We start from the raw sequence: 27,887 nt of genomic DNA on the forward strand, positions 1-27,887 counted from the left end.
CAACAAAGAGGTTTGGCAACACTACACGAGGAAATTTGGGTAAGCTTCGAAGTGCGCCACGTTAGGGAACACGACTATACTACCATCATCCGGGACATCCATGTGCATACGTACTGCATAATTCATGTTTCCAGTGATGCTAAATATGACCTCCGTGGCGAAATGGTGACGAAAGCATAAATTATGATAAGTGTACCTTCCTCCCAGTGTGATACTGACGCTACCGTGCATGACGCGCGCCTGCGAGACATGTCAAGCAGTGCATGTGCTACTGTGCTTGTGCAGCAAGAAAAACTGACAGTATTTCATGGTAAATCTTATTGATTCTTATTGTTTAGAAATCTGAAAGCAGTAACTATTACTGGTATGCATTTTTATGAAGTGATCTTAACTCAAATTTGCTTCATTTGTTCGCAAATGTGTGTGTTATTTTTATTTCATTGTTAATGTTATGTTTGCAGATGTCGAGCGCAATTTGAGTCCCCCACGCAAGTTTAAACTTGCGCGAGGGACTCCCGAAGCACGCAAATTACAGTGCGCCATTTTAATTTGCGTGCGCAAGTTTAAACTTGCGCAAAGGCGATCGCAACCTTAATTGCGGGCAGGATTTTCATTGATGAAGAAAAAAAATGTTCAAAACACGAGAACACGGAGAAATAATGGAATAAATTAATGAACAAAGAAATAAATACAAAGGGGAATTCAATTAGCGTCTATGAAAAAAAGCATTAAGATTTAGCAGTGCTTATCAGGGAAGTTTTTTAGGGGGTGGGGCGGCCGGGGAGGGGGCCGGGCAGGGGGCCGGGCGGTGATTGCTTGGAAAGTGTACTGAAGTTGGTCAATAATGGAGACCAGCTTCAAGTTTTTTTTCTTTGTAAACCTAATTGGCATTTTTTTTTATATTCTTGAATGTAAATAAATCGTAATTTCCTAGGTGTAACCCGCTGTTAACGTAAAAAGAATGATTATGATCCGTTTAATTGTTCAAGTTTTGACATTACAGTAGGCCTAATCATTTACATTATTTTTTAAAATGCTTTAAATTACATTACATGTATTCTACAATTAAAAAGTACTTATTCTTAAAAAAAATACTAATTAATTTAGCAATTAATAAATTGGACGGTACAATAATTCATATTGTTTTTAGAAATACTTGCATAACATTTCGAGCGCTGTGTACTTCAAAAAAAAAATTAATGAAAGCATTACCAATTTAATTAATTAATTAAATTTATTATATACTTTAAAAATTATTTTATTGCAGGCTCAATAATTCATATTAATGTTTACAACTTAAAAACGCTATGCATATAAAATGGTAATTATTTAAAAAGTAAACAAATTTGCAACTGATTAAATTAATGAATTTCATTTATTAATTTCAGTAATTAATTAATTCGACTTAATGAATAAATATGTTGTTTATTAAACAAAAATCCTAATGAGCCTTTAACAATAATACACATCATGATGCAAAGTGCATAAATTGTTTTCATTACCAATACTTTCTCCAGTTTCTACACAGTCAACATCATTAGCATATTATAAAATGTTTCAAAAAAAGGCATTTGGGCATTGTCTCCCGAAGCTCAGTGATGCTATTAAATCGGAGAAAAAAATCTGCTTTAAAAATAATGTTTCATATCTGCATGAGTATCATACCCGGAATAAAATAGTTTAGCGGCTTTGTATGCGTGGTGGCCGAAAAAATCTATGCAGTGCGCAAGTTTAAACTTGCGTGCGCAATTTGCAGCAAGGAAATGAATGCGTGCGCAAGTTTAAACTTGTGTGCGCGCAGGTTTAAACTTGCGCGCGCAAGTTCGAACTTGCGCGGGGGACTCAAATTGCGCTCGACACATACATGCATGGCAACATGCATGTTTCAATGGGGAAAAAATGTTGCAACCTGACGTGCGCCACTTCCGCGATTGTGTGCTACACTGTAGGCCTAAGTAGGCTAATTCTATAGTTAGTGCAGCAGTAGTGCATCAAACAGTCGTCGGGTGCGCGCATGCGGGGGGGGGGGGGGGGTTATGATGTAGGCCATTCAGTGGTTCGGTTAATGAATGCTGCGTGACCTACATAGTACATGTACATTGTACAATCCGACAAGGATTTACTTTGGTGTTATATAAAACATACTAAGCCCCGAGTCCATTCATTTCGGGAAAAGCAGATGTTGTATTTTCCTTTTAAACCTACTTTATACATGCAATGATCTCAGGCACATACTTGTACTACATGTATAAAAAAAAGAAATGGTGTAAATTTTTTGTGTAACTGTGTATTTAGAATAACAATCCCCCAATGAGACCACCATCATGAGCAAGAACAGCGACCAAGCCATGTCGTCCAGCAGCAACAACAGTTTCTTCAACCTGATGGGTTTCATCAAGAAGAAACCGCCGCTGCCGGAGGGCTGGATCGTCAAGCAGTCCAGCACCTACCCGGACCGCATCTACTTCTTCAATGTACGGACCGGCGCAACCACCTGGACTGCCCCAGGAGCCATGTCAAGCGTGAGTGACTCAAATCACTGTTGTACTTAGTCCGAAAATATGGGACTCTCAATACTGTGTATGAGAGTCCCAAAACTTAAAGTACTGAAAACATGCAAAACAAGAAAATAGACTGGCACCTAAAAACAACCAGTCCAACAAAGCTTCAGTACTGCATCAATCAACCATGCAAAAGAATGTAAGAAACATGTGGCACGAAGCGGGAATTAGTCTCAATTTACTACACATTTCTACATAGTCAAGCCACCAGACTATTAAATGACACTGAATGAAGAGGTCAGTCTTTTCAAACAGTTGGACCATGGTTGGACATGTACCAGTCTAGTCTTCAGCCCCATTTTGAAGGCACTTGACTTCCCTCTCATGTGCAAAATATTGAAGAAAAGTCTCCTTTGAAAATTGAATTGAGTCTGCAAACTTGGTTGGTGAAATACTGAGGAACTTTTCTTTGCCCCAGTGGAATTTTTGGAGAAATTTGCTGGCTAAAGTGTGAGTAAAGTGAGCCTGAGTTAGTTTTGCACGTTTCAGAGCACTCCAGAGCCCCGTCTGTGTTGTACTATGCCAAAGTTGCTGGTTTCTGGTCTGTGTGCGCATTGCCGTAGCCGTGCGCATCGGCAAAATGAAAACAAACCCTCAATTTTCAATGTAAGATGATTTCTCAAATCTGCCAAACTCACTGGTTTGACTGGAATCCTGCTGCTGTATAATTTCAACATGTTTTGGGGCTTCCACATATTTTACACTAAATTTAGTCCAGCACCATTTGCAGAAGGTGTTGTGATTTTTGTAATTGTGCATTTGGAAGCCAGACTGAGGGAGCAATGGACGTGTGTCTGGAACCTGTAAAAGCTTTGCAATTCGTGCAATTTGTAAGGGAGCAGACTAATGACCAGCCTGGCAGCACGTGGTGTTTTTATTTGCTGCACGATGGCAGCAAATGCACGTTGTTGATGTCACTGTATGGTCTGTCGTTACCGCTTTCTCTGATCTTTGTCTTGACTATCCAAAATTTCAAAGGATGTTCGTGTCGGTTGAGATCGTTAGCAGGTGCAGAATTCTCGAGCCTTATGGCCTTACTGAGGTCACCTCAAGCTCCACCCTGAAGGATATTTTTGAGAGTTTTTTTTTCAGGGGATTCAAGCGTCATCTTCTGGAACATCAGCCGACATTTGAAGAAAAAAAATAGGGGGGGGAAAAACCTGCTTCGCTGCACCACTTTTGGGGCAAGCTCCATACCAGAAACCGAAGACTTTTATTTTTTGGCCTTAAGGGTGCATGAATTGTGTTTTTGTTTACCATGTTTACAAGTTGTTCATGAGTTGATATGCACGAAGCACCTCCCCCGCGAAGTGGACAAGGCAAAGCCACATTGTATTCCAAAATTTGCTCTTACAATTTGAAGCAGGATTTGAAGAGAGCGGTGTTCACTGTGGCTTCTTTTACTGACAATGACTGACAGTAACATAATTTTGTTCAAGTGAGAATAGCTAATTCCTTGTTGTTCCACACAACCTGCTGTGATGACTATGAGTACATCACAACAGATTCTCTCAAAGGTGAGCGACTCAGGCTCAAAATCACATTCAACTGACATTTTGTTTGTGTCCTCAACTTGACTTGGACTTAGTTGAATTGTCTGGCAATGATCTTTGGAGTCAGGCTATGGCCCGGGTTCGATTCCTGCCCAGACCACATGTGGATTGGGTTAACACTCAGTCCCTACCTGACTCCGTGAGTTTTCCCAGAATGTCCTCCTGGGGCTTTCCTCCCACCTCTAAAACTGTAATTTCTTCTCATTGTCTTCTCTCTGCAGGTTTCTTCAGGCTTTCGAGCTACATGTAGATGTACATGTACAGTGCTAGGGCACTTGTAAGGAATGCTTGGTTTCATTACCATTACCAGAAAGAAATATATGATAATCTTGATGCAACCAAGCTGGGAAGGTTACGCAGAAAATTCAAAAGTGACACTGGGATATAATTCCACTCAATTGATCAAAATTTATTTATTACATGGAAAAAAAAAAAAAAAAATGACAGTCATTCTTTAGGCCTCAGGATGTTTGGGCAAACTACACGTATGCATGTACACGATGTGTGTATGCACATGCGGCGTGCTAACCATGGCAAAATCACGTACGAAACGCAGCAAAATTCAATGAAGCTGGCTTGCAATAAGGTATGGCTGGCTGCAGCGACGACAAGCAGTCAAGTGACCTACCCATGCTTGCTTACTCTCCAAGAAAACTAACGAAAAATTCAAGGATTGTGCGTTTTTCGCACTGCATGCCGTATGCCAATTATTTACGCATCTCAGTATGCTGTATTCAATGGAAAACAAGAGGGCGCTCACAATGCTTCGACAACTTTCGCATCGCTCGTTTATGTTAAAAATATAAGACATCGACAAAGAAACTTACAGACGGGACCTGGCAGCATAATTACAGGAATTTAAGTCTGGCCGGTCAGTCGGTCACATTGACTAGGAAATGGGAATTAAGCTTAAATACATTTTTTTTTCATTTTTAAAAGTTTTGGAAGTCAACAGACAGAATTTGAAGGATGTTACTTTAAAGGTTGACCTTGAATTGTGAACCATACATGTACATGTAGCAAAAGCACTGCATGATGTGAACTAGTTATGTACATACCGGTGTGTAAATTTAATGTAATATTCTATCTGGGTTCTCTCTCCTTTTTCAGGACACTGGATCGACTATCTCGGACACGAGTGACAAACCATTGCGGTCGAAGACCAGAGCAGCCCACCCCGCAACATCTCAGACTCCAAGTGGTGTACCAGCATCCAGCAACACCAGGCGGCTGCCAACACCCACGCACCCAGGCAACAAGCCCCAGCCCTCCAGGGTCACGAGTCCCCCCGCGAAGGGCAGATCAGAAAGTCTTGGCAAACATGCAAGTAAAATCAAGTCCCCGTCTCCAGTCGCCTTGAAACGGGAGGACTGGCTCAAGGTCCAGCACTTCAAGCTGACCAACATGTCCAGGATCCAGAAGGCCACCAAGAGGCGGCTCCAGGAGGAGAAAGTCAGGATGGTCACCCCCTCGCCTCCCTGGGGCATCCCCTTGAAAGGTTCCCACCCAGCGGGCACCCTGACTCCGGAGTCCCTAACCCCCAAGTCCCTCACGAGCCCTAACGGCCGTGACGCAAGCTCTGTATCCTCCCGGAGTTCCAAGCTCGGTTCTCCCGCGAAATCCAAACCCCTGCGAGGCTCTCCGACAAACTCTAAGCCCCAACAAGTCCGGAAAAAGAGAAGCTTTGAGTCGGATTCATCAGACAGCCATGCCCTGGACTCGAGAGCCAAATCCAAGCATCTTAAGGCGACCATCGGTCAAAAGCCTCTATCAGACTCCCGCAGTGAGGCAACTCCAAGACTTCCAACTACAAGAAACTCTAGCAATAACTCAGGTAAGACTGTGGTGAAACAGCCACAAGGGACCACCCCAGCCGACAAAAGAGACCTCAGGATACACATGGAGAGATCAAAACAGCTCAAAACGGTGCCCCAGCAACCCCAAAGAGAGAAGCAAGCCAGCAGAAACCAAGCCGCCAAGTTGCCTTCCGCCCCAACCTCCGCTCCCAAGCTACCCCCAACGGCAAACCACACGGGCAAACCCGGGTCTGAATCCTCCGCGAGTGTTGCCAGCAGAGATTCTCAGCCCTCATCAAAGCCCAAGAAGACGAGCAGGGCCAGTTGGAGGAGGAAGGAATTCAAGGCATCCGCGAAAGAAATCAACTGCAAAGGATCCAACATCAGCTTTGTCAAGAATTATGTCAGTACGGTCGCAGCCAACACCAATAGTGCAGGGAATTCCTCAAGCTGTGGGGTTTTTAACAAAGGTAATGGAATACATCAGACAAAGGCAGGGCCCGTGTTAATTACAAATGTACATAGAGAACCGACTTGCTAAAGCTGAGACAAAAGGATTCCTTGACGACAAACTTGACCCAATACTAAGGGGCCAGTCAGCATGACCACAAATTCACTGGCCAATTTGTTTTTCAACTCAAAAGGCAAATTCCATAAAACTTTCTTGCAGTTTTTTCAGGTCTGTATGACAGGGGTGTGAAATCTCGGCTTTAAAGCTGATTTCAGCTTTTTTTGTTTTGGATTTCAGCTTTTTTCCCTCTCTTGCTGTGTACAAAAGTATAGGAGATTTCCAAAGTTCAGTTTTTTTTTACACCTTTTTCAGCTGTTTTCAGCTATTTTTATCAGTGGTCACTCACACCCCTGGTATGAACAGGCGATTACGCACTGTGAACAAAATTTATTTCCAGCAGAAGTGTTTTTCCCTAAATTCCTTTCTTGTTATTTAAAGGTCCAGGTGTAAGCTCTTTTCCAGCCGCAGAGGAGGATGACGAGTTGTGCCAGATGGAGATTGACTTTCCAGATGATACTGTGGACACCGGTGGAAACTCCGACAACAAGAATGTATGTCCATTTTTGTTATTACTTTCAACCAAAGTTTTATACTTGCGGTACAATATCCTCAGTTCCTGCTTAATTACCAGGTTTAAATCTATAAATCAGTTGTGGACAGTGACTTACATGACTTATGAAGAAATTGGTTGATTTCTTAAAACAGGGCTTTCAGCTTGGCTGAGCTTGCAAAACTTTGTGTTTTTTTGTCTTGAATTCTTACTTTAACTACATACAGTTTCTAATGATTATTTTCTCAATGGACCTGTTAAATGACGTGTGATTTGACTTATAATAATAACACCTGTGAGTGTAGAGGACCGAATGTGTGCTGATATCAGCTGCTTCGTGGTCTCCTGGCCTGATGAATGGGGGAACAATTGTAAAGTGCTTTGAGATTGTTGATACGATAAAAAGCGCTATATATGCATTACGATGTATTTCATTTGTATTTTTTAATAATGTGGTGCTTAGATAGCGCTTTATACCAAAGGTCTCAATGCGTTCACAATTATTACCCCTGTTCATCAGGCCATGAGACCAGTTTTTGCAGCAGCTCGAGATCAGCGGATTCTGGTATCTACCTTCACAGGTACATGTACCCAGTTATACGGTACTCCTCCGTTGAGAGAGGCAATTGTAGCAAAATCTCTTGCCCAAGAACACAAGCACTGTGTTTCCCTGTCGGGGTTCGAACCCACGTATCACGGTACGTGAGTCAAAGACCGTAATGATTGGACCACAGCGCTCCACAAGTACAATGTACGAAGTATGAGCCAATGTGATTGGCACATATAAGTCAATGTTATAATTCACCAGTTTTAAAGAATGTTGATGCTGCTGAAACAAACACTATTTTTTCCCCTACTTTTTGGGGGGTCAGAAACTTGAAGTAAACCTTGTCTTGGACTTGCTTTCTTACAGCTGGGTCTTCGGGTTGTTCTGGACACCAATGTCCTCATGCACGATCTGAAATTTGTGAAAGACTTGCTGGATAAGAGGATTCAGGGTGAGTTCAAGTATATTTACATTTGAGTTTAAAGGGACACTGCGTCCTGGAAAGGGCCCAATTGGGCTACAAAACGCATTTTTGAACGAAACGATGTTAATTGGAAAGAACATTCAAAAGTAAGATAAAAACATCTACAAAACCATCCCTCTAAAACTGGGCGTTTTTGTGTTATTTCATACGAGAACGAATTTCGGGGTCCACTTTTGCGACCCCAAAGAATCGGGCTGTCCGGGCTAGTTGTGATTTCAGCCGTAAAGTGTTAGCCTTTTGCGGACAATTACAGTAAACTACACAAAAAAAACGGGGCACAAAATTGAGAGGAAAAAAAACCCTGGTGCCCGGAAGCCAAAGGCTTATGTCCAATTTTAAAAACAAAAACAAAAATAGCTCAAAGTAAACTTGAGGAATACACTCACAACATCAAGTTTGCATATAGGTCTCTCTCAAATGACGTCATTTCCGACAGACCAGCCACGTGCATCAGCATTTAGAACATCAACTTGCATAACGCGCATCGGCTGCGTCATATTTCAAACACATTTAGAGCAACAAGCGCGTGTGTTTAGAAAATTGTCAACACTGCGCAATGCATGCTTGATTGCTTAGAATACGCAGGTGCAGTTCTCCTTCAGGGATGGCCGTCTTTGAGAGAGACCTATAGACCCTGTGCACAGGTACCCCCTCAATGGTCGCAGATGGAGAGTTGGGGGACACCATTGGGAGGGACATTCAAAACGCATATCGCCAGTGGCACCTATCGCTTACTCAAAAATTGCACCATACAGGGTGAGTAAAAAAAAACGAAACCCAAATGACGGGACCATTTTCTTAGTAAAGTTCTGCATTTAGCACTTTCAAAATCTAGGATATGAAAGCCCATTTCATAAGCTTTCTTTTAGTATAAGAATAATTCAAATCGTCCATGTACTTTTCAAGTTATGGAATTTTAACCACAACCACTGTTTTAAAGTTTTGTCCATGGATCACCAAAAAGGTGTGCGTTCTTTTAGCAAAATGAAAACGAATCAAATATAGGGACGTGTGTCAATTGTTTTCGTTTTGCTGAAATTACACGTACCGTTTTGTGATCTGTGGACAGAACCTTAAAACGGTGGTTGTGTTTAACATTTCGTAACTTGAAAAATACATGGGTGATTTGAATGATTCTTATACTAAAAGAACGCTTATGAATTGGGCTTTCATATCCTAGATTTTGAAGGTGCTACATTTGGGTTTCATTTTTTATTTTTACTCACCTTGCACACGTGCTAGTCATCACTGGGGCTGTTGAATATGATCACAAAGTTCTTGCAAGAAGTTAGCCTTGGTCAAGGTGTTCGTCATTATTCGTCAGTACGCAGTAAACGATCGTCTGTATATCCTCGCTATGCAGTACATTAAAAAAACAGCGCGAACAGGGACCTCATGCGGCCGCTATTTTATGCAAATCATGTGGATCCAGATGAACGCCTTTTTCTAATCGTGCATGTGAGTTTTTGGCGGTGGTGCTCATCATGTTAATAGCCTATAAGCTGACCTTAAAATTCGTTTTCTTATTGGTTGATTGGTGTGTGGAAACTTGCATAGCAGTGAAAGTTCATTTAGTGACATGTGCTGTCCATAATACATACACAAACGTTGTGTGTCTCACATGGCACACAACCCCAATGCACAAAAAATGTGGTTTTTGACACGACCGCAAAAGGCGAATAGCTGCAAATAATTTGATGACGTCGGGATTTACCAAGGTATGATTGGACTCATCACATATTAGCCCCGCCTATACTCATCTGTATTCGCATGTGAGATCGTGCGCTAGAAATCTAGGGCAAAATAAAGAAAAACACAAGCTTTTGACCAAGGATAGCAAGGAGTCCCCAATAAAAGCTTTTGAGAGCTTTTGCAGGTATTTTCAGACCCAGTCACAATTGGTGGAATCAATTTTCAAATATTTTTTATTGATTCATGCCATATTTTCTGGTTGATGTCTAGGGCTTGGCCTGCCGACTCTTGTCATTCCATGGGTCGTCATGCAAGAACTGGACAGCTTGAAGGTAATTCAAAACTGAACTTAGTAGTCTAGTGAAATTTTTTTGACATTAACCCTAACAGAACTCAACCCATCAAACCCCAACAGCATGTATTGTTGGAATCTGTCTGGATGGGTACAGTACCCCTAAACTGACAGTCGGTTACATTGGGTTGTTAACAGAAAAAAAACGAAACCGAGATATTATTGTAGTTGGAACAGAAGTAGGGCACATGTGAATCAAACGGAGATATCCTCTTTAAAATGACACCCTGATCATGTCATTACATTCACGGTTGACTGAGCAGTGACCAATTTTATGAAAGGGGTCTATCTAGAGAATTGCGCCACTTTTCAATTGTGGTTTTTGTGGTGTCATCTGTCACAGAGTGAAAGGCTATGGTTGCCAATCAAGGCAGGTGGGGGAAAAAAAGGAGATTTCACCATGAAAAGTGGCACAAGTCTCTAAATAGACCCTTTCATAAAATTGGTCACTGCTCAGTCAACCGTGAATGTAATGACATGATCAGGGTGTCATTTTAAAGAGGAGATTCAACCCAAACAGAGGATATCTCCCTTTGATTCACATGTGCCCTACTTCTGTTCCAATTAGCAATAATATCTCAGTTTTGTGTGGTTTTTTTTATTCACCCATTCACCCTGTATAATGCCAGATATATTCCCTATACAGCGTGTCCCAAAAAAAATTTCCCTCTGATAGACTGCTTAATTAATTCCAAAATCAAGTATTATTCTCAATTTAGTGTTCAGATTAAGAAAGCCCATTTAATTTTGTAACTTCTGTGAACATTTCATTGGTCTCGCTTCATTGGTTTTGAATACACAGTCTATTATGTAACAGCAGTGCTTTTCAGCCCATTCCAAGTTTGCAGGTGGAAGGACGTGCAGGAGGACAATAAAAGTTTACAAGCTGGACATTGAAGAACAAACCATAAGTGGAACACACCCTGTGAAAGCAAACACGACCAGTGGAACTGAACTTTGATTAGTTTTCATTTAAACAAGTAAATGAACTTGACTTTAGTTACTCCATGGATGAATGGTTACTCAATAACAAAAACAACAACACAGTTGTTGAATTAAAAGTGAAGCATGGAATAAGGTATGGTATGTCTGTAGTGTGCATTTCTTTTTATCAAACTTGGAATGGGCCAGAAAGCACTGCTGTTACATACAAGCCTGTGTATTCAAAACCAATGAAGCGAGACATTTAAAAATTTTCACAGGAACTACAAAATAAAGTGGGCTTTCTAAATATGTAAAAATTAATTGAGTATAAAACTTTATTTTAGTAATTATTCTGTGGTCTATGAGACGGACATTTTTTTTGGGACACGCTGTATATTTTGTTTTTAGATTGGAAGCACAAAAGGCGGTGCAGCGTGGAACGCAGTCCAGTTCCTCCACAAGTGTGTCATGAATGAACATCCCCGGGTCAAAGGTGAACCTATGAGAAAGGTCAGTAGTTAAACAAAAATAAACAAATGTGGACTTTAATAGCTTTTTTTTTTCTTTTCTTTTTTTTAATGGAAAAATCACCCCAAGCAAGGCTATAGACCATTATCATGTTGCGGCAATCTTGATTTCTTTACCATTCAAATCAACGTAACCAAAGCGAGGCTGGAAGGAAAAATAGTCTGGTTCCTTTTTGCACAAAAACATTATCATTTAGTACTGTTATTGGATACAGGGAACATGACTGAAATGGTGGCAACGTGATCAACGTCTATAAAAGCCACTCTCGGCAAGGGCTAGAAAGAAGCAAAACATAATGAAAAGAAAAAGAATAATCAGGAAAACAGGAGGCAGGAATTGATATTCCTGTTAAGGCCCCCCCCCCCCCCCCAAAAAGGTTCCGGTTTCTGGTCGCTGTAGCCATGTGCGTCAGCAAAATTAAAAAGGTTTTTTTTTTCAATGTAAGATGATGTCTCAAAACCGCCAAACTCACTGGTTTAACTGGAATCCTGCTGCTGTACAATTTTAACGTGTTTTTAGATGGGGTTACGAACGAGTACAAGCTTTATGTAGCCTCTCTGGGCTCCCATACATGTACATTTTGCACTAAATTTAGTCGGGCACCATTTGCAGTCATCAGCCGAGATTTGAAGAAGAAAAACAGTTTTAAAAAAGAAAAAAAAAGCCGCGTCGCCGCACCACTTTTGGAGCAAGCTCCGTACCAGAAACCGGTGACTTTTTGGGGGGCCTAAAAGCATGAAAAGAGGCTAGATCGTAGAATGGAAGGAAACAGCCACTAGGCAAGGAGTTCCAAAGAGATATAGCACGGGGGGAAAAGTGATTAGAGTAGCTCTTTGTTCTACATCTCGGCACAGCTAGAGTGTATGGGTGAGAGGAAGCAGAGAGCCTGGTTGCACGCTCAAACACCCTGACAGGAGCAACCAAGTCAAACAAACTGGCGGAACAATGTCCATGGAAATATCTGTAGAACAGACTGAGGATGGCTACTTACCTACGGTGGGAAAGGGGTTGTGCTGATGAGCCCAACTCTTCACCGACCAAATTAACCCTAACCGCCTTGAATGAGGAATTTGGAGGAATTTGGAGGATTGAGGTTACATGGCATAAGTGCATTACTGATTTTGTAGGAGGCACTTTGTCAAGGTCGTGGGCCGGACCTTGTGTTGTTTTTGCTCAGCTGTGCAAAAATACAGGCCTGGATTATGCTCCGTACTGCCCCAGGATGTCACTGGCCAAGCCTCAACATATTGAGAGTCTCTTGCCGTAGGATTTTGCAGGATTCAGGCAGTGGTCACCCCTCCACAGACCATATTCAAGAAATAATGGAGGAATTGGCAGGATTGGGGCTTAATGCTGTTTTTACATGAAGGCAGTTGGAGGATTTTGCAGGATTGAGGCTACATCCTAGCAAAAAGGCCTAGGGAGTAAGGGTTAGCACCCAATCTAACATACAGGCAGAAGCTCTGGTCCATATGTGGCAGCAGAAAAGGGGACGTATAGTTGTCTTGCATGTATTTAAGTACAAAATAGCCTCAGGAAAGCCAGCTGTTAGCAATGCTAACAAGATTTTCTTGTGGGCAGGAAACTGTCAACATAGGGCTGGATAGCTCATTTGGTAGAGCACCGAAACGGCAATCTGGAAGTCACAGGTTCAAACACCGCTCCAGTTCATCTTTAAAATTAATATCTTCTTCATTTTATTGTTAAGAGATTTGAACAGTTTACCACACACATACCACACACTAAGGAGTTTAGGCCAGCTTCCCGTCTTGACTAGCGTTGTGCATATGGTGCGAACGACCTGAATTTTCCATTATTTTTTTAAAGAATTATCGAACGTAAATATATTGACAGTAAATAAGGTATGTTTTATTCACTTTTTGTGGCCATTTTGTGTATAGCTTTCTTGTGCAATGGAAATAGTTCAGGCTAAAACATCGCATATACCGGTAATTGAATATTCCATTCAATCTGCATACAAAAAATTGGCACCAAAAAAAAAAAAATTCTGACCGACCGACCGACCCTATTTTTGAAAGGCATGTAATTGGAAGTAGAAGATTTTATTTGTTTGGTCTAACATCATAAGAATCTAAATGTGATAAGGAATCATAAGAATTGGCAATCTGGAGGTCACTGGTTCAAACTCCGCGCCAGTCAATTTCTGTGTTAATTTTAAGATTAATATCTTCTTCATTTCATTGTTAAGAGGTTGAATTGTTTTTGTGCCTCGATAAAGAAATATGCCTGGTTTTACTTTGCATTTTTTGCCCATCCGTGTGTATTTGTTAACAGTCATCCGAGGAGGCGGATTTTGAGATCACCTGCAACGATGATTGGATTCTACAGTGCTGTCTACAGCAACAAAAGATAGGTAGGGTGCTTGTACGTGTATTCTTAAGTCCAGTAGTCGTGGAATCTTCAACCAATCTTGACTGACTTTAATCCAAATCGATTAGTTCTTGAGTTTGAAAGAGACATAGCAATTTAACCCTTTCCTTACCATGTGCGACTTTTGTCGACAAGACTACCCCCCTTCTGATTCCCACGGGCGACTTTAGTCGACCAGGAAACCACACACAGAACACCCTCAACACACATATATTTACCACTTTTCAGAAGGCGGCATGTTGATATGTTTGGGCGCCCATACATCAACCATATACCAGCTGAAAGAGTGTTTTCGGATCGTTTTAATGGTGTAGTTTATTCATAGTGTTGCCATTACAAAAAAAATGAGAAAAGTGCTTCAGAAGTATCCACTCACAATTTGAGGTATGGAGTGCCATGTGGTCATGTGGTGAAATGGCTTGCAGTTTGATAAATGGGACCAAACAGGCATAACATTCTTATATTTGCATGTATGGACTTCATTTTGACATCACATAAAAGAGTAAGGTTCAAGGAACAAACTTTACACACAGCACCTCCTTGGCAGTGAAAATCTGGGTTGAAAAAAGTGAGTTTTTGACTTGTGGTCATTTTTTTCACGCTCCCACGATTTCCGCATGACTGAGCAAACAATTTGGTCCTGGGGAGAGCCAAGTCAATAAACAATGTGGTAATGAAAGGGTTAAGCAAACCACAGTTAAGTCTCAACTTATATCAAGCTTCAGGATCATTTTGAAGTCAGTTGGGGTCCTACTAGGTGTGTCAAAGACCTAGAAGTGATCCAAATCAGTTTTGGAATGCTATTAGCAGGTCCGTTTTACAGATTTACAAATGTATGCGTTTCCACGATTTCACTTGGGGTTTAGGTCATTTTTTTTGCAGCCATTTTGAAAAAAAAGTGGATATGTATATATGTTTGCCATGATATTTGACTAAAAAATATTGATGTTTACTGTTTCTCTAGTTGGTAAGGATCTTGTGGTTCTCCTGACTAATGACAAGCATCTGTGCAGTAAGGCTGTCATCAGCAGCATCAAGGCATTCAGTAAAGAGGTGAGTTACCAGACCGGCTGTGGACCGGATAGACTGGTTCTATCCTTAGCCCAGAGGTCATAGACTTACACCATGACTAAGTGAGTCCAGGAACAAGACTGGGATACACAAAACGCCACTTAGAGTGGTTGGATGGTTTGGGGTGGTACTGATAGTAACTGGAAATGTAGTTTGAGTGATACGGGGACGAATAGATTAACCAACTTTGCATGATTATGCTAGGTTAACACATCTCGATTTTTAAGAATAGCAATTCTTGAGTAAATCGGGGATGGTTCTTGGCTTCCTCGCCAGGGATGATTCTGTTAATAGTTCGGTGAAAGATGGTGAAAGATTAGGAAGCGCCCCGACAAATTTGAACATGTTCTAAATGGTCGATGTGATTCGGAAACCAATTTCAATTCTTAATATATTCTGGTTGTATTCACAACTAATTCGGAAATGTGTGAACCTACATGTAGCATTACTAAGTAAGCTTTCAGAAAACGAAAAAGAAAGTCTTTGAATGTCATTTGTGAAGCGGGCTATATGGATGGAAAAACAAAACAGATTTATGTTTTATTTGACGCTTGTGCAAATGCAATTTGCGCCTCAAAGACAATGTCTTGAGCTCAATGTACACACCTTATCTTGCTATATTGACGCACCGATGTAGAAGTATTATTGTGTGGACCTTCTGTATACAGCAACTTCTGAGATTTGAAATTTGAGGTTGAGTTTCTTTAATGGGTTCCCCTGTTTTTTGTTGTTTTTACAGTTGTGTCCCCGATTCCTGTACTACCCGAAAATGCACACCCCTATCTCAGTGCTATTTTACATTTAAGTCAAAAGTCAAATGGATTTTTATGCCCCGTAGCAAAGCCGAAGGGGCATACTTTTTCCGCCTTGTTTTGTTTTAAAACCCAAGTATAGAATATCCAAGTTCGGGTTGGATCATTTATGGAATATTTTTTAGAGCAAATGTCAGGCCATATTACCAATTAGTTGTCATGGCAGCGTAATATTTTCCTCTTTCATACACTACAGACACTGCTGTCTGGTCTTGAAGCATTGTCGGACATCCTACAGCATAGGCCCCCCTTGCCCCCGGTCCCCACCGACTCCCCTGCCCCTGAGACCCATCGGCCAAGGACACCGATTGAATCTCCACTCACAGCCAACGCAGAAAAAGAACTGGTAAGAAAATGGAATAGCAAGAGCTGATTCAGCCTCGACTCCATCGTCTGCATGCGCAATGTTCATGCGCTTTCCTTCACTAAGCCCTGCACCCGATTTCATCAAACTCTTCGTAACTTGCTATGCATCGCAGCGCTGCGACGCGTCGTATCCCTACGATGCGTCGCAGCTGCGACATGTCCTGCGATCCATTTCACAAAACACGTCGTAAGTGCGACGCATCGTATGTGTATTTATAGCACAACTCGGTGACTGTTTTACATGTATGTATTTAGTCAGCGTACAGTAAATAGTCGTCTGATATTCAACAAAGAGTCGTCGAATCTCAGCTCGAAATTTGTTAAAACGTAAAACAAAATGGCGGTCGTGCGATGCAATTTTGAAGGAAGACAAGCTCTCAGTGGACAGTATAGCTACTTTGAAATTTCAACTGCAATATTCCAGTCTAATTCATAATTCTTCAATGAATTTTCTATTTACAACTTCACGCACATTGCCTCGGCATTATAATCTCGTTTATGTAATGTTTATGGCATTAAACTGGCTAAGAAAGGGACTCTTCTTATTTTGCGATGACCACTAGACACGTCGTAACTTGCGTCGTGTTTTAAGCCGTTGTTAAGGAACTTACGACTCGTTCAACACATTGCAACTTTCGTGAAATGGATGATACGACGCGTCGTGAGTTGCGACAAGTTACACGTCGTAACTCGAGTTGTGACGCGTCGCAGCGCTTCGTGAAATCGGGTGCAGGCCGTGTAGAGCACGGAAACGATGCCGATTGACTATTCAGAGCGTACTGTGCATGTATTTTGAAGGCTGCACGCATTCTACGCACTCGCGTTATATCCTGCACGTCAAGTCACGTACGAACATTTTGTTTTCAAGCATGTCAAGACTGCACTTTACCTCTAATTTGTATGGAAAGTCCAGCATCAAGATTTGAGGAAAGAGCTCGGTAGTTTGAATTTTGCGCCGATTTGAATCTTTTTGAGACTTTTTGAGACTGTCTCTGAAACTAGCCTTGCCTAGTTCGCTAGTCCTATTAAACAATAACGCAGGATATTTGTTTGTATGTTAACGCAGTGTGATGAGTTGATTTGCCAAGTCAAAGAGACACTCCTGCAGGGTCTGACCGTGGTGCTGGAAAAGGAGATGAAAGATGCCTATGAAGACCTCTGGTAAGTTGAAGTCCACAAAAAAACTACCAGTTGATTGAGAAATGTACCCTCTCTAGAAAAAGTTAAAAAGCTTGGCATGTACATGTACGTTAAAGGGTAATTAAGTCCAAGAAAAGGTCCCCTTTTTGTCCCGTACATAATGCCATGTTTTCTTTAACCCTAACAGAACTCAACCCATCAAACCCCAACGGCATGTTTTGTTGGAATCTGTCGGGATGGGCACAGTACCCCTAAACTGACAGTCTTTTACATTGGGTTGGCACACCTCCAGAAACAAAGTCAGAAATATGTGTGCACAGTTTCCTATATGGTGTTGGAATTTGCCAGGACGGGTATGGTTCATAGTAAATCATGCCAGGGAGTTACGGTTAAAATAATCCTCGCAAAGACTACTGACATAATTCTTGTGGGTATTCTCCTTGCAGATGCCCAACAGTAGAATACAAAACACTGAAATCCATGAATATCTTAGAGGGTTAAACTTTCATTACATATGGGACATAGCATACGCGATGTCTTGGACTTACCCTAATAATGAAAATTCTGAGGATCAGGCATTCACGTGTGCAGAACCGCACAAATGAACATCCGATATATCCTGGTAACCAAATTTTATGCAACCCACGCGCCAGCCAATCAGAGTCACTTCAAGAACCTTCAAGAACCTGTGACGTCACTTCGATCAGGCATGTTGACTGGTGATTTGACCCGGATTGACCCAATACTTGGACTTGCCCATATTTGGGGATAGATTTATGGTTTGTGAAGTTCATTTAAAGGTACAGTCCATCATTTGCAGCTATCCAAAAAGTAACCGACGTAATTATTGTTGAAAAACATACTTGGTTGGAAGATAGTAAGGGGACTAAACTTCTTTTGAAATTATTTTTTTCTGGCAAGCTGTTATTTTGAAGAAATCAACGAAAGGAGGCATTTCCAACGATGAGTCTGAAGACGCACCGTTGGAAATTTCCGTTAGTAGTTCGTTTTTTTTATTCGGCGAAGCGCGCGCAAGCGTTGACACGACGCACACGCGTGCGCGGTTGCAATAATTCGTCGGATCAGTGCGCGACATCGCGTAGCTGCAATCGGCTCAGTGATTACGTGTCTCGGACGCTGAATTGAGGCCCAATTCAAAACATGATTCAGCAACTTTTGATTTGAAATCGAGATCCTAGAATGCTGTTTTTCTCGGAATATACAGCTGAAGCTGAGCTGAAACTTCATCAGGTTAGTTGTTCAGCACCCTTCTTCAGATATTGAGCATGTTTTGTTGCTTCAAACGAACAAGATGCACAAATTACAAATGATGGACTAAACCTTTAAAACAATTTTTCCCTGTGATTGTATCTCGTTTTCTTTCTCTTTCCAGGACAGAGATTGTCATCATAAAGCCGCCCTGGTCGTTTAATGATGTGATGCAGTGCTATGAAAAGTAAGTTGTATTTTACGAAAAGTGACATACAAAAGTTGACATTTCATCTCAAAGCAGTACAGTATTAGAAATACTAGGAATGTTCATTGTTGTCTTGTCCAAAAATATTGATTAGATAAAAAAAAAACTGCATTGACCAACAAGATTTTTGTTAACCATTAACCTTAAAGGGAATATACATGTACAACATTTGCAAACATCGAAAAACAAAACTAACACATTTTTACGAAATACCTTGCTAGGATGTTGATAAATGACAGTCTAAAGCATCCTGTAAAATTATGGCACCTGGTGTGAAGTCATTTTCAAGAAAAGTGGTATTTTGTTTAAATAAATAAACCACCGTTGGAAAAACCTAACTATTTTTCAACTACTGCTCCAAATTTACAATTTTTTTCATTCAAAATTTTCTTTGCTATTGGTTACATGTTCATGAACGGGTGCAGGCTAGCTAGACTGGTTGCCTTACCTTACAATTTTCTGGCATTTATAAATTGATCCATTTCATCCTTAGTGGAGTCAGGGAACCAGACTACTTGAACATTTTTGTTTTTTTTGGTTTTCCCAGCTTCTTTGAAAACAAAACTTCAAACATGTCAGTGTAACAGTATTTGATCTATTACACTAACCCCTCAAATAGTTCATTTCTGAAAATTGTAGCAAAAGCCAATGATGTACATTCAAACCCCCTAACATCTTTTTCTAGGAAGTGGACCAAGTCCATCAAAATCCATCAATCACTGTGCGTTCAATACAAAACTGTACATGACGTAATGGAATACACCACTGATGCACTGGTTGACATTCATGGACTTGCTTGCACATGGCTTTTATCACAATAGCAGTACAGGAAGCTAGGCACAATCAATTGGATACCCCTAACGCTGCTTCAGGCCATTAGGCCCAAGTCCATCATACTCCTTAGTCATGCCAGGCCTCCTGGACCAACTCCCCCAAAATCCACCAGTGGGGGGATGGATTTTGATAGAGTTGGGGTGGTTAGGGTTAAATTGACTGATTTGCACTGTGTCTGTGTGATCTTGAATAAAAAAAGTTCATTGAGTTATCTTATAGTGTCCCACATGATAATGTCCCTCCTCAATATTTCAGACTTTCAATTGGAATCAGGAACAAGTCTAGTACAGGTTTTCCCGGCCAATTTTCCTAAAATGTTCATTTACTTCTGAAAATCGGTGATTCATTTTAGTCTGAATTTGAGAATCGCTCTGAACATGCGTTTCATTTTCGCTACCAGAGCATTCGATTCCATTTCAGTTCAATCAATTAAGTGATTGAGCAGCACCTTTCGTTTGTGTCTATTCAGATTCGTTTACAAGACTTCTTTTTCAATTTCAAACATTCACCATTCTACATGTTCTATTTCACTTTTAGTTTTATGCCATCGGCACCAGATACAATTAGGGGTTTCTTTTTCATTAACCGTCAATCAAACTAGCTGTACCTGAAATCAATTTAGAAAAGGTATGCTTGCGTGAATGAATGCACAGGTAACATAATTGGCCATCTGTTTCTCAAAACCGAATGCACGGACAATGAAAACAATTGAACTCTCGTTGAATTGAAATGGGATTCAAGACGTGCATTCAAAATCAGACGAAAACGAATGACCGATTTTCAAAAGTCTTTTTACGTGCCGGCATCCGGGTGCGTCACGTGTCTGGATAAGCGCGTGGGACTTGACTAAAGGCTAACAGTACCAATGTGATGTCCTTTGCTGAGCACAATATTAGTCCTTACATTGGAGTACTGTGGCCTCGTGGTTAAGGGCACTGATTCGTGGTCTGCGGGTAAAGCTGTAGGTTGTGGGTTCGAGTCCTGGCGGGGTCATGGTGCGTGTGCCCTTGGGCAAGGCACTTTGTCACTCATTGCTTCTCTCCACCCAGGAGTAAATGGGTACCTGTGAGGGCAGAGATGGTTATTGTGATTGAATTAGGCTGCATCCGAATCAGTTGTCTAGAGCTAGGTCTAGGTCTGCGCCCATTGAAAATACGCAGGGACGCACTGACAATAGACGTAGCCGTAGCTCTGGAAGCCCGTTTCGGACACGGCCTTTAGCTTCCTTGCGCCTAACAGGCTGCATCGAGCTGTATACTCCCCAGGGAGCTGAGATGGTATTTGGAATGTTTCATGGGCCCAATGAGCAGGGGTAATAATGATGTAGCGCCTTGAGCACCAATCCTGGTGGATACGTGTGCTTTATAAATATCCACTATTATTATTATTATTATTATTGTATATACATGTCACGCCACAGTCTTTTTTTACTTGAAACAATCCTTTCATTTCATTCGATTCCAGGCATTGGATTGCTGTCTTTGGGTTCTTCCTCAACAGAGAAGACAGGCGGCACTTTCAGCAAATCGTGGAACTGACGAGCAGTAAACTCAATTTTTCATTTCATTTTGATAAAAAGAAATCTATTCAATTGGCTTATTGGAATTCTTCATAGTTTTTGCAATGTTGTTGATGATACAGTCACTTGGAAACCATGTTATTTCTTTTTCTCCACATGCAGTATTGAACGTTTCACTGGACAGTGTGAAGCGACTCATTAACAGCAGTGTGTACTTCTGTCGGAGGTTACATAATCAGAAAAGGTAGTACAACAATTCTCTACGATTCTTCTTCTGAACATAACATGGTAGAAATTTAACTTGAAACTTGGAACAAACATCAACCCTGATCCTAAGGTGTGCACATTACTCTGACGTGATGATTTCATCGGGTATCAAATTACAAGCGATTTTAGTTCAAAAAGTGACCAACGTCTGCCACTTAACTCTTGAACAAAATAATCAATCATGTTCATACTGTGTAATCAGTTTTTAAAACAAATTTGTCTTAGGCCAAAAAAAAAAAGTCTCCGGTTTCTGGTATGCGCGCGCGTCGCCGTAGCCATGCGCGTCGGCAAAATGAAAAAAAAAATTTTCAATGAAAGTTGATGTCTCAAAACCGCCAAACTCACTGGTTTGACTGGAATCCTTCTGCTGCACAATTTTAACGTGTTTTTAGATTGGGTTATGGTCGATAATAAGCTTTATGTGGCCTCTCTGAACTCCCATATATTTGCACTAAATTTAGTCGGGCACCATTTGCAGTCATCAGCCGACATTTGAAGCAAAAAAATCAGGTAAAAAAAAAAGAAACGCGTCGCAGCACCACTTTTTGGGCAAGCTCCATACCAGAAACCGGAGACTTTTTTGGGGGGCCTTAAAATATTCAAAACTAAGAATATGGAATAAGAATATTGCCCCAAAATAGACTAATGTCCTAATGTCCTGTTGGTCACTGTTTGTCAACGTTAAATTCAGATGAAATCTGAACAAACATGCCAACTATGCGTCAATGATGCGCCATGGTCTAATGGTTACGGTGGTCCACTCATGTGCCATGGTACGTGGGTTCGAATCCTGACATGGGACATGGTGCCTGGGAGTATAAATGGGTACCTGTGAAGGTAGAGACGAGATTGCGCTAATCTCGAGCTGCAGCAGCTGTAGGAAAAAAAATGGACTTGTGGCCTGAAGAACAGGGGTAATAATTGTGAAGCACTTTGAGACGTTTGGTCCGAATGGGTTGAAACTTGGAATGTGGGTAGACCGGGATGTGTTATAGGTAAAATATGAGGTGACGTCATGATGACGTCATCATGCGATTTTATATGAATATTTGAAATTTTGGACCTTTTAGCCATGTCTCACGAACGCAACATGCAAAATTCAAAATTCTTTTTGTATTTGGTTCGTTAGGTAATAGGTATTTGCACACAATTTAAAAAAAAGTGTGACATCATCATGACGTCATAAAAAATGTGATTTTTCAAAAATCTTATAAGGAAAGGTCCGATCATCATGAAACTTGGTGGGTAGGTAGATAATGGTACTAATATGCAAAATCCGAAGTGACATCAAGATGACGTCATCATTTGATTTTGTTATGATTTTTTTTTATATATTTATTCACCGCGGGACTGACTTTAATCTTGGTTCAAACCAAGAACACAATGACAAAATGTGCATTGTCAAGTGTTGTCAAGATGACGTCATTGCAGGGCATGTGTGGCGTCATGTGATAAAATTATATTTTAGGAATTATTCTAAGCATTTTGAACAACCTTTAACTGCATGAAGCACTCTGACTGCAAAAGGACCAACAAAACAAACATTTGTTAATTGCGAAAAAGCCCTGTGTTCTGTTTTCAAACAGACATTCAGCTCTAGTTATTATTAGTGTTATTATTATTTTCCTAAAGATACGGCACTGCCCTGGAACAGCCCATTCTGAGATTAGGAGACTTCAAGAAGCGTTGCCTAGCTCCGTCGCCGGAGGGAAAGCAGTCTCCAAATCAGGCGTTGCCCAGTGAGGACTTGGCACTGAAACTGAGTGGTGCCACGGAAATCGTTCCCATCGTCTTTGAAGCAGTTTGGCTGAAAATTTGCCAGTTGAGGTGAGTTGAGTTTACTTCACGGACTCAGTGAAATAACAGAATCATTGGAAATAACGTTACTGAGACATTTCTCATATACTGCTAAACATATCAAATTGCTAAAAAGTTGCTTGTAGTTCCTTAGCCCCATAAATGTGGCCAATTTACCGGACTACCTCTGTAAATAAAGGCCACACTTCCACCACGTACAAAAGCATGTCGAACTTTGTCCAACTTTGATTTTCACATTTAGGCTTAGTGTGTAGTTTTTTTTTGGTTTAGAAGCATACTCTCCCTCTTTATAGGCTAATCAGAAAGTGCTGCCTTTTTCAGATGTCTATTTTTCGTGAAATTTCCAGATTCGTTTGCACACGTTTGCGTATCAAAATTTTGACATGAAATGTCACGAAAATTAGACATCTGAAAAAGGCAGCACTTTCTGATTAGCCTATAAATAGGGTGGGTAGCTTCTAAAGCAAAAATAAACTACAAACTAAGCCTAAATGTGAAAATCAAAATTTGACAAAAGTACGACTTGCTTTTGTACATGGAGGAAGTGTGGCCTTTATTTACGGAGGTAGTCCAGTAAATTGGCCACATGTATGGGGCAAGTAGTTCCTATGTCTTGTGCATAATTTTTCCTCAATAGAATTTGTTCACTTGCTAATCTTGAAAATTATATTATTCAGTAAACAAACTTTATCCATAGAGCACATTATTAGACAGCTTTTACATGTACTTGGTAGGTGCTGGCTTTGGTATTTTTAAAGGTAATATACAACATTTGCTTTTGCTTTAATTTTCAGAAATGGATGGATGTGGGGGTTATTATCTAATAGCAGATATTGTTACACTAAACTGTTTAAAGATTGGTGTTCATAGATACTGGAAAAACCAAGAACAAAATGCTGTTCTTGTAGTTTGGTTCCTTGACCCTACTTCAGACAAAACGAAGCAATTGATGGACATTGGGGAATTGTTAGGTATGGGAACCAGACTAGCTGACTTGCACTCGTTGAAGGATGTGTAACCGATTGCAAACAAAATGTGGACTAACTAAATTTGGTAAATTGGGGGCAGTTTTTGAAAAAAAAGTCAGTTTTCCCCAAGGATTGGCCGCCGACCATCATTGGAAATTGATACACAAATTCCACAGTTCTTGAAAATGACAACACAAGTCCATGATTTCACAGGATGCTTAAAGGGGATATACATCATTTGCTTTTGCTGTTATTTTCAGAAATGGATGGAATTGGGGGGTTGGAAATATATAGCAAATATAGTTACACTGACTTTTTTGAGGTTTTGGGTTCGAAAATGCTATAAAAACCAAGAAAAACGATCATTTTCCTGTAGTCTGGTTCCCCGACTCCATATAAGAAGAAACAGAGCAGTTTACATACATTGGGGAATTGTAAGGTCAGGGAACCAGTCTAGCTGGCTTGTACCCGTTCATAGGTGTGTAATCGATTGCAAACAAGTGCGATGGTCAACTGGGGCCAGTATTTGAAAAAAAAGCCAGTTTTTTCCAACGCTAATCGGCCGATCAGCGTTGGAAATTGATACAAACATACCACTTTTTTTTAAAATGACAGTATACCAGGTGCCATAATTTTACAGGATGCTTTACACTGTCATACACTAACAGTCCAGCAAGGTATTTCAAAATGATTTGGTAGTTTTATTTTTTAATGTTAGCAAATGTTGTATTTTCCCTTTAAGACTATTATTCACTAACAGTCAAGTAGGGTATTTCATAATAATTTGGTAGTTTTGTTTTCTGATGTTTGCAATTAAAAAAAAAATATTTCGGAGTCTGAGTAATTTTTGTTTTCTGACAGTGCGCTGATCTTCGAGGGTCTAGGCATTCCCCACGATCTTGAAACGGACAAGACGTCAGTGATCCCCTCGGCGCTAGAATGCCATGCTTGCCTGGACATACTCTGCCCGCTGTTGCAGCAAATCATCAAAGCTTTGGAAAGGTGCGGGCTAATATTGCCAGATTGTCATCCTTCTCATTTTCTTGGCCTTGTTTTCTTTTCTCTTAACTTGAGGGATTCCCATGATGAATCACGTGGATAAGTACGTGAAATCTTGCTTTGCATTTGTTATTAATGACTTAAAATTACAATGTACACCTCAGAGATATACGAGACACACATTAGGTAACTTTGGTCCAACTGATATCTAAAATGTAAAGTATTTGGGGAAAAGTTAGAAACATGTCTATAAAATATGGCTTCACACTGCACATTTAGAGTTAAAAAGAGAAATTATTCACTTTAAATCATAAGTGACCGGCTCCACAAAAAAGGGTATTATGTCGCAAACAAGTTAAATTGAGTTATATACATGGCTGGAAAGTCCACAACCTAAGCTTTCATTTGGTGAATAATAGAGCTCTATAGCCCTTCCTGTTCTGGAGATTTGATGTATTTGCATAGTAATTACTTCCTTGGATTTCAAATTACACAACTGAGAAAACGGGCTTTGTAATAGCTGGCTCTGTTGTAGAACAACAGAAAGATGCACACAAAATGATTGTTTTTTTCCCACTTTGTTCATCAAAATCAACATTTCTTTGACAGAAACCTGAAACTCTAGGTTTTAAAAATGTCATTGATGACAAAATATGAAAATCACATTTTGAGAAAATGTTCACCCTCTCAATGTTGAGCGGGACATTACACAATAATGCCCAGCGCGACTTATTACCCTTTTTAGTGGAGCCTGTCACATTTTTGAAAACTACCAAAACTGCCAAAAGCATGTTTGATACTTCTAAACGTTGACGTTACCCAAGGACAACCAAAGTTGTAAAAACTCTCAACCAGAGAATAAATGTGTCTACCCTAGTTGTGCTTGAGAATACACGTTCCTGGTTTGGATTCGAACCCACGCCACAGAGATAAAAATTAAGAAATGTACTTCTGTTGTGACTTTCATATCACATGTTATATACTGGCTTGTTATTATTTTACAGGGTAACAGAAATACCGGACAGCTGTATCGGTGAAACACCTCTGCCGTTTGAAAGACTTTGCCAGACGATGCAGATCTTTCTTAGAGAGTTCATATCGGTAAGTGGAAATGTTCATCGTTCGTTACCATTAACTCATTACTCCCTGTACTGCCCAAAACCGCCCTGCTGGTTACTCTCTGAACTGCCCAACTCCACCCAAGCACTCTTCATGGATTCTTTGTGGCAAAGTTCAGTGTAATGCAATGTCATACTGGTGTTCAACGATTGGTAATACAGTGAAATCTCGATAAGTCAAAACCGTTCAACTCGAAAACCCTGTTAACTCGAGGTAAGAACGTTTTCCCGTCAAAAGAATAGCAAATCATGTATAAACATGCCTGCGCTTACTCGAAATTTCGGACCGGAAACTTGGTTAAGTCGAACTCAAAATTGCCAGGTGAAGAAATAAACTTGTGTAATAAGGCCACAGAAGAAACTGGAATCCTTTTGTTAAAGGGAATATACATCATTTGCTTTTGCTGTAATTTTCAGAAATGGATGGAATTGGGGGGTTGGAAATATATAGCAAATATAGTTACACTGACTTTTTTTTAGGATTGGGTTCAAAAATGCTATAAAAACCGAGAAAAACAATCATTTTCCTGTAGTCTGGTTCCCTGACTCAATTGAAGAAGTAACAGAGCAGTTTACATACATTGGGGAATTGTAAGGTCAGGGAACCAGTCTAGCTGGCTTGTACCCGTTCATAGTGTGTGTAATCGATTGCAAACAAGTGCGATGGTCCATTGGGGCCAGTATTTGAAAAAAAGCCAGTTTTTCCAACGCTGATCGGCCGATCAGCGTTGGAAATTGATACAAAAATAGCACTTTTCTTGAAAATGACAGTATACCAGGTGCCATGATTTTACAGGATGCTTTACACTGTCATTCACTAACAGTCCAGCAAGGTATTTCAAAATGATTTGGTAGTTTTATTTTTTGTTGTTTGCAAATGTTGTATTTTCCCTTTAAGTTAAGAAATCTCCCATGACCCATAGCCACGTGGGCCTTGACTGAAGGCTATTCAGTTATAAGAAATCTGCCTCTGAAAAAGTGTTAACTTTTTTGTTGGACCAATTAACCTCTACATACATGAGGTGTGTTGTCCTGCCCCCCCCCCCCCCTCCCTCCAACGGGACTCTCAAAAGTGTTCACAAAGTGCCATCTATTCCTGCACAGATTCCATTGGCTCAAGATAGAATTTACGCTTTGGTTGGTCAAAAAGTCTAAGTTAACTACACTTTTGAGCTAATAAAAGGAAAAACTTTTATAACTTGGTTTTGTTTTGGCTCATACTTCACAGCATGACAGGGAGAGATACGCAAGTCTTACGACGCTGGCGCTGCAGAAGTTCGTCATGGTCTACAGCAACAGACAGTTGCTACGGAACGGCATAGTCCAATTGGCCAACGCCCTCACCAGGTTGGCACAGTGTCATGGCGTCTCGTCGTGACCTCTCAGGTGACCTTTGACAATGTTTATCCAAGCGTTTTTGGAGCGCTGAAAGTGGGATAAAAGCTATTTCCAAACAAACCTTGATTTTCCAAGTACACTATCTATGCGCTGTATGTTTGTTCCACTCATTCCAAGATATCAGGGTGAGTGGGCATTATGGGAAGCCTAGATCTTGCCTTTTTTTTGTCAAAAAGCGATATTCTACATAGGCCATCAGCCTGGGTCCAAA

At 40.6% G+C, this 27,887-nt stretch overlaps 1 protein-coding gene across 2 annotated transcripts; it reads left to right on the forward strand.

Moving 5' to 3' along the window:
* The first annotated feature begins 233 nt into the window (after positions 1–233).
* LOC119720207 (transcriptional protein SWT1-like) lies at positions 234–27,887 on the forward strand. Of its 2 annotated transcripts, XM_038189795.1 has the most exons (19): positions 234–310; positions 2,296–2,522; positions 5,225–6,380; positions 6,860–6,972; positions 7,553–7,558; positions 7,885–7,969; positions 9,965–10,026; positions 11,379–11,480; positions 13,794–13,872; positions 14,854–14,942; positions 15,969–16,118; positions 17,205–17,299; positions 18,672–18,734; positions 21,054–21,133; positions 21,271–21,352; positions 23,008–23,202; positions 25,023–25,163; positions 26,165–26,261; positions 27,507–27,887. In XM_038189795.1, exons 2-19 carry the CDS (start codon positions 2,325–2,327, stop codon positions 27,654–27,656), a joined length of 2,943 nt encoding a protein of 980 aa, XP_038045723.1. In that variant the 5' UTR covers positions 234–310; positions 2,296–2,324; the 3' UTR covers positions 27,657–27,887. The 2 variants fall into 2 exon arrangements, with proteins under 2 accessions (XP_038045723.1, XP_038045724.1); XM_038189796.1 differs by lacking the exon at positions 7,553–7,558.

This window comes from Patiria miniata, unplaced genomic scaffold (assembly GCF_015706575.1).
Source record: "Patiria miniata isolate m_02_andy unplaced genomic scaffold, ASM1570657v1 HiC_scaffold_9, whole genome shotgun sequence".
In the NCBI taxonomy this organism is placed as follows: domain Eukaryota; kingdom Metazoa; phylum Echinodermata; class Asteroidea; order Valvatida; family Asterinidae; genus Patiria; species Patiria miniata.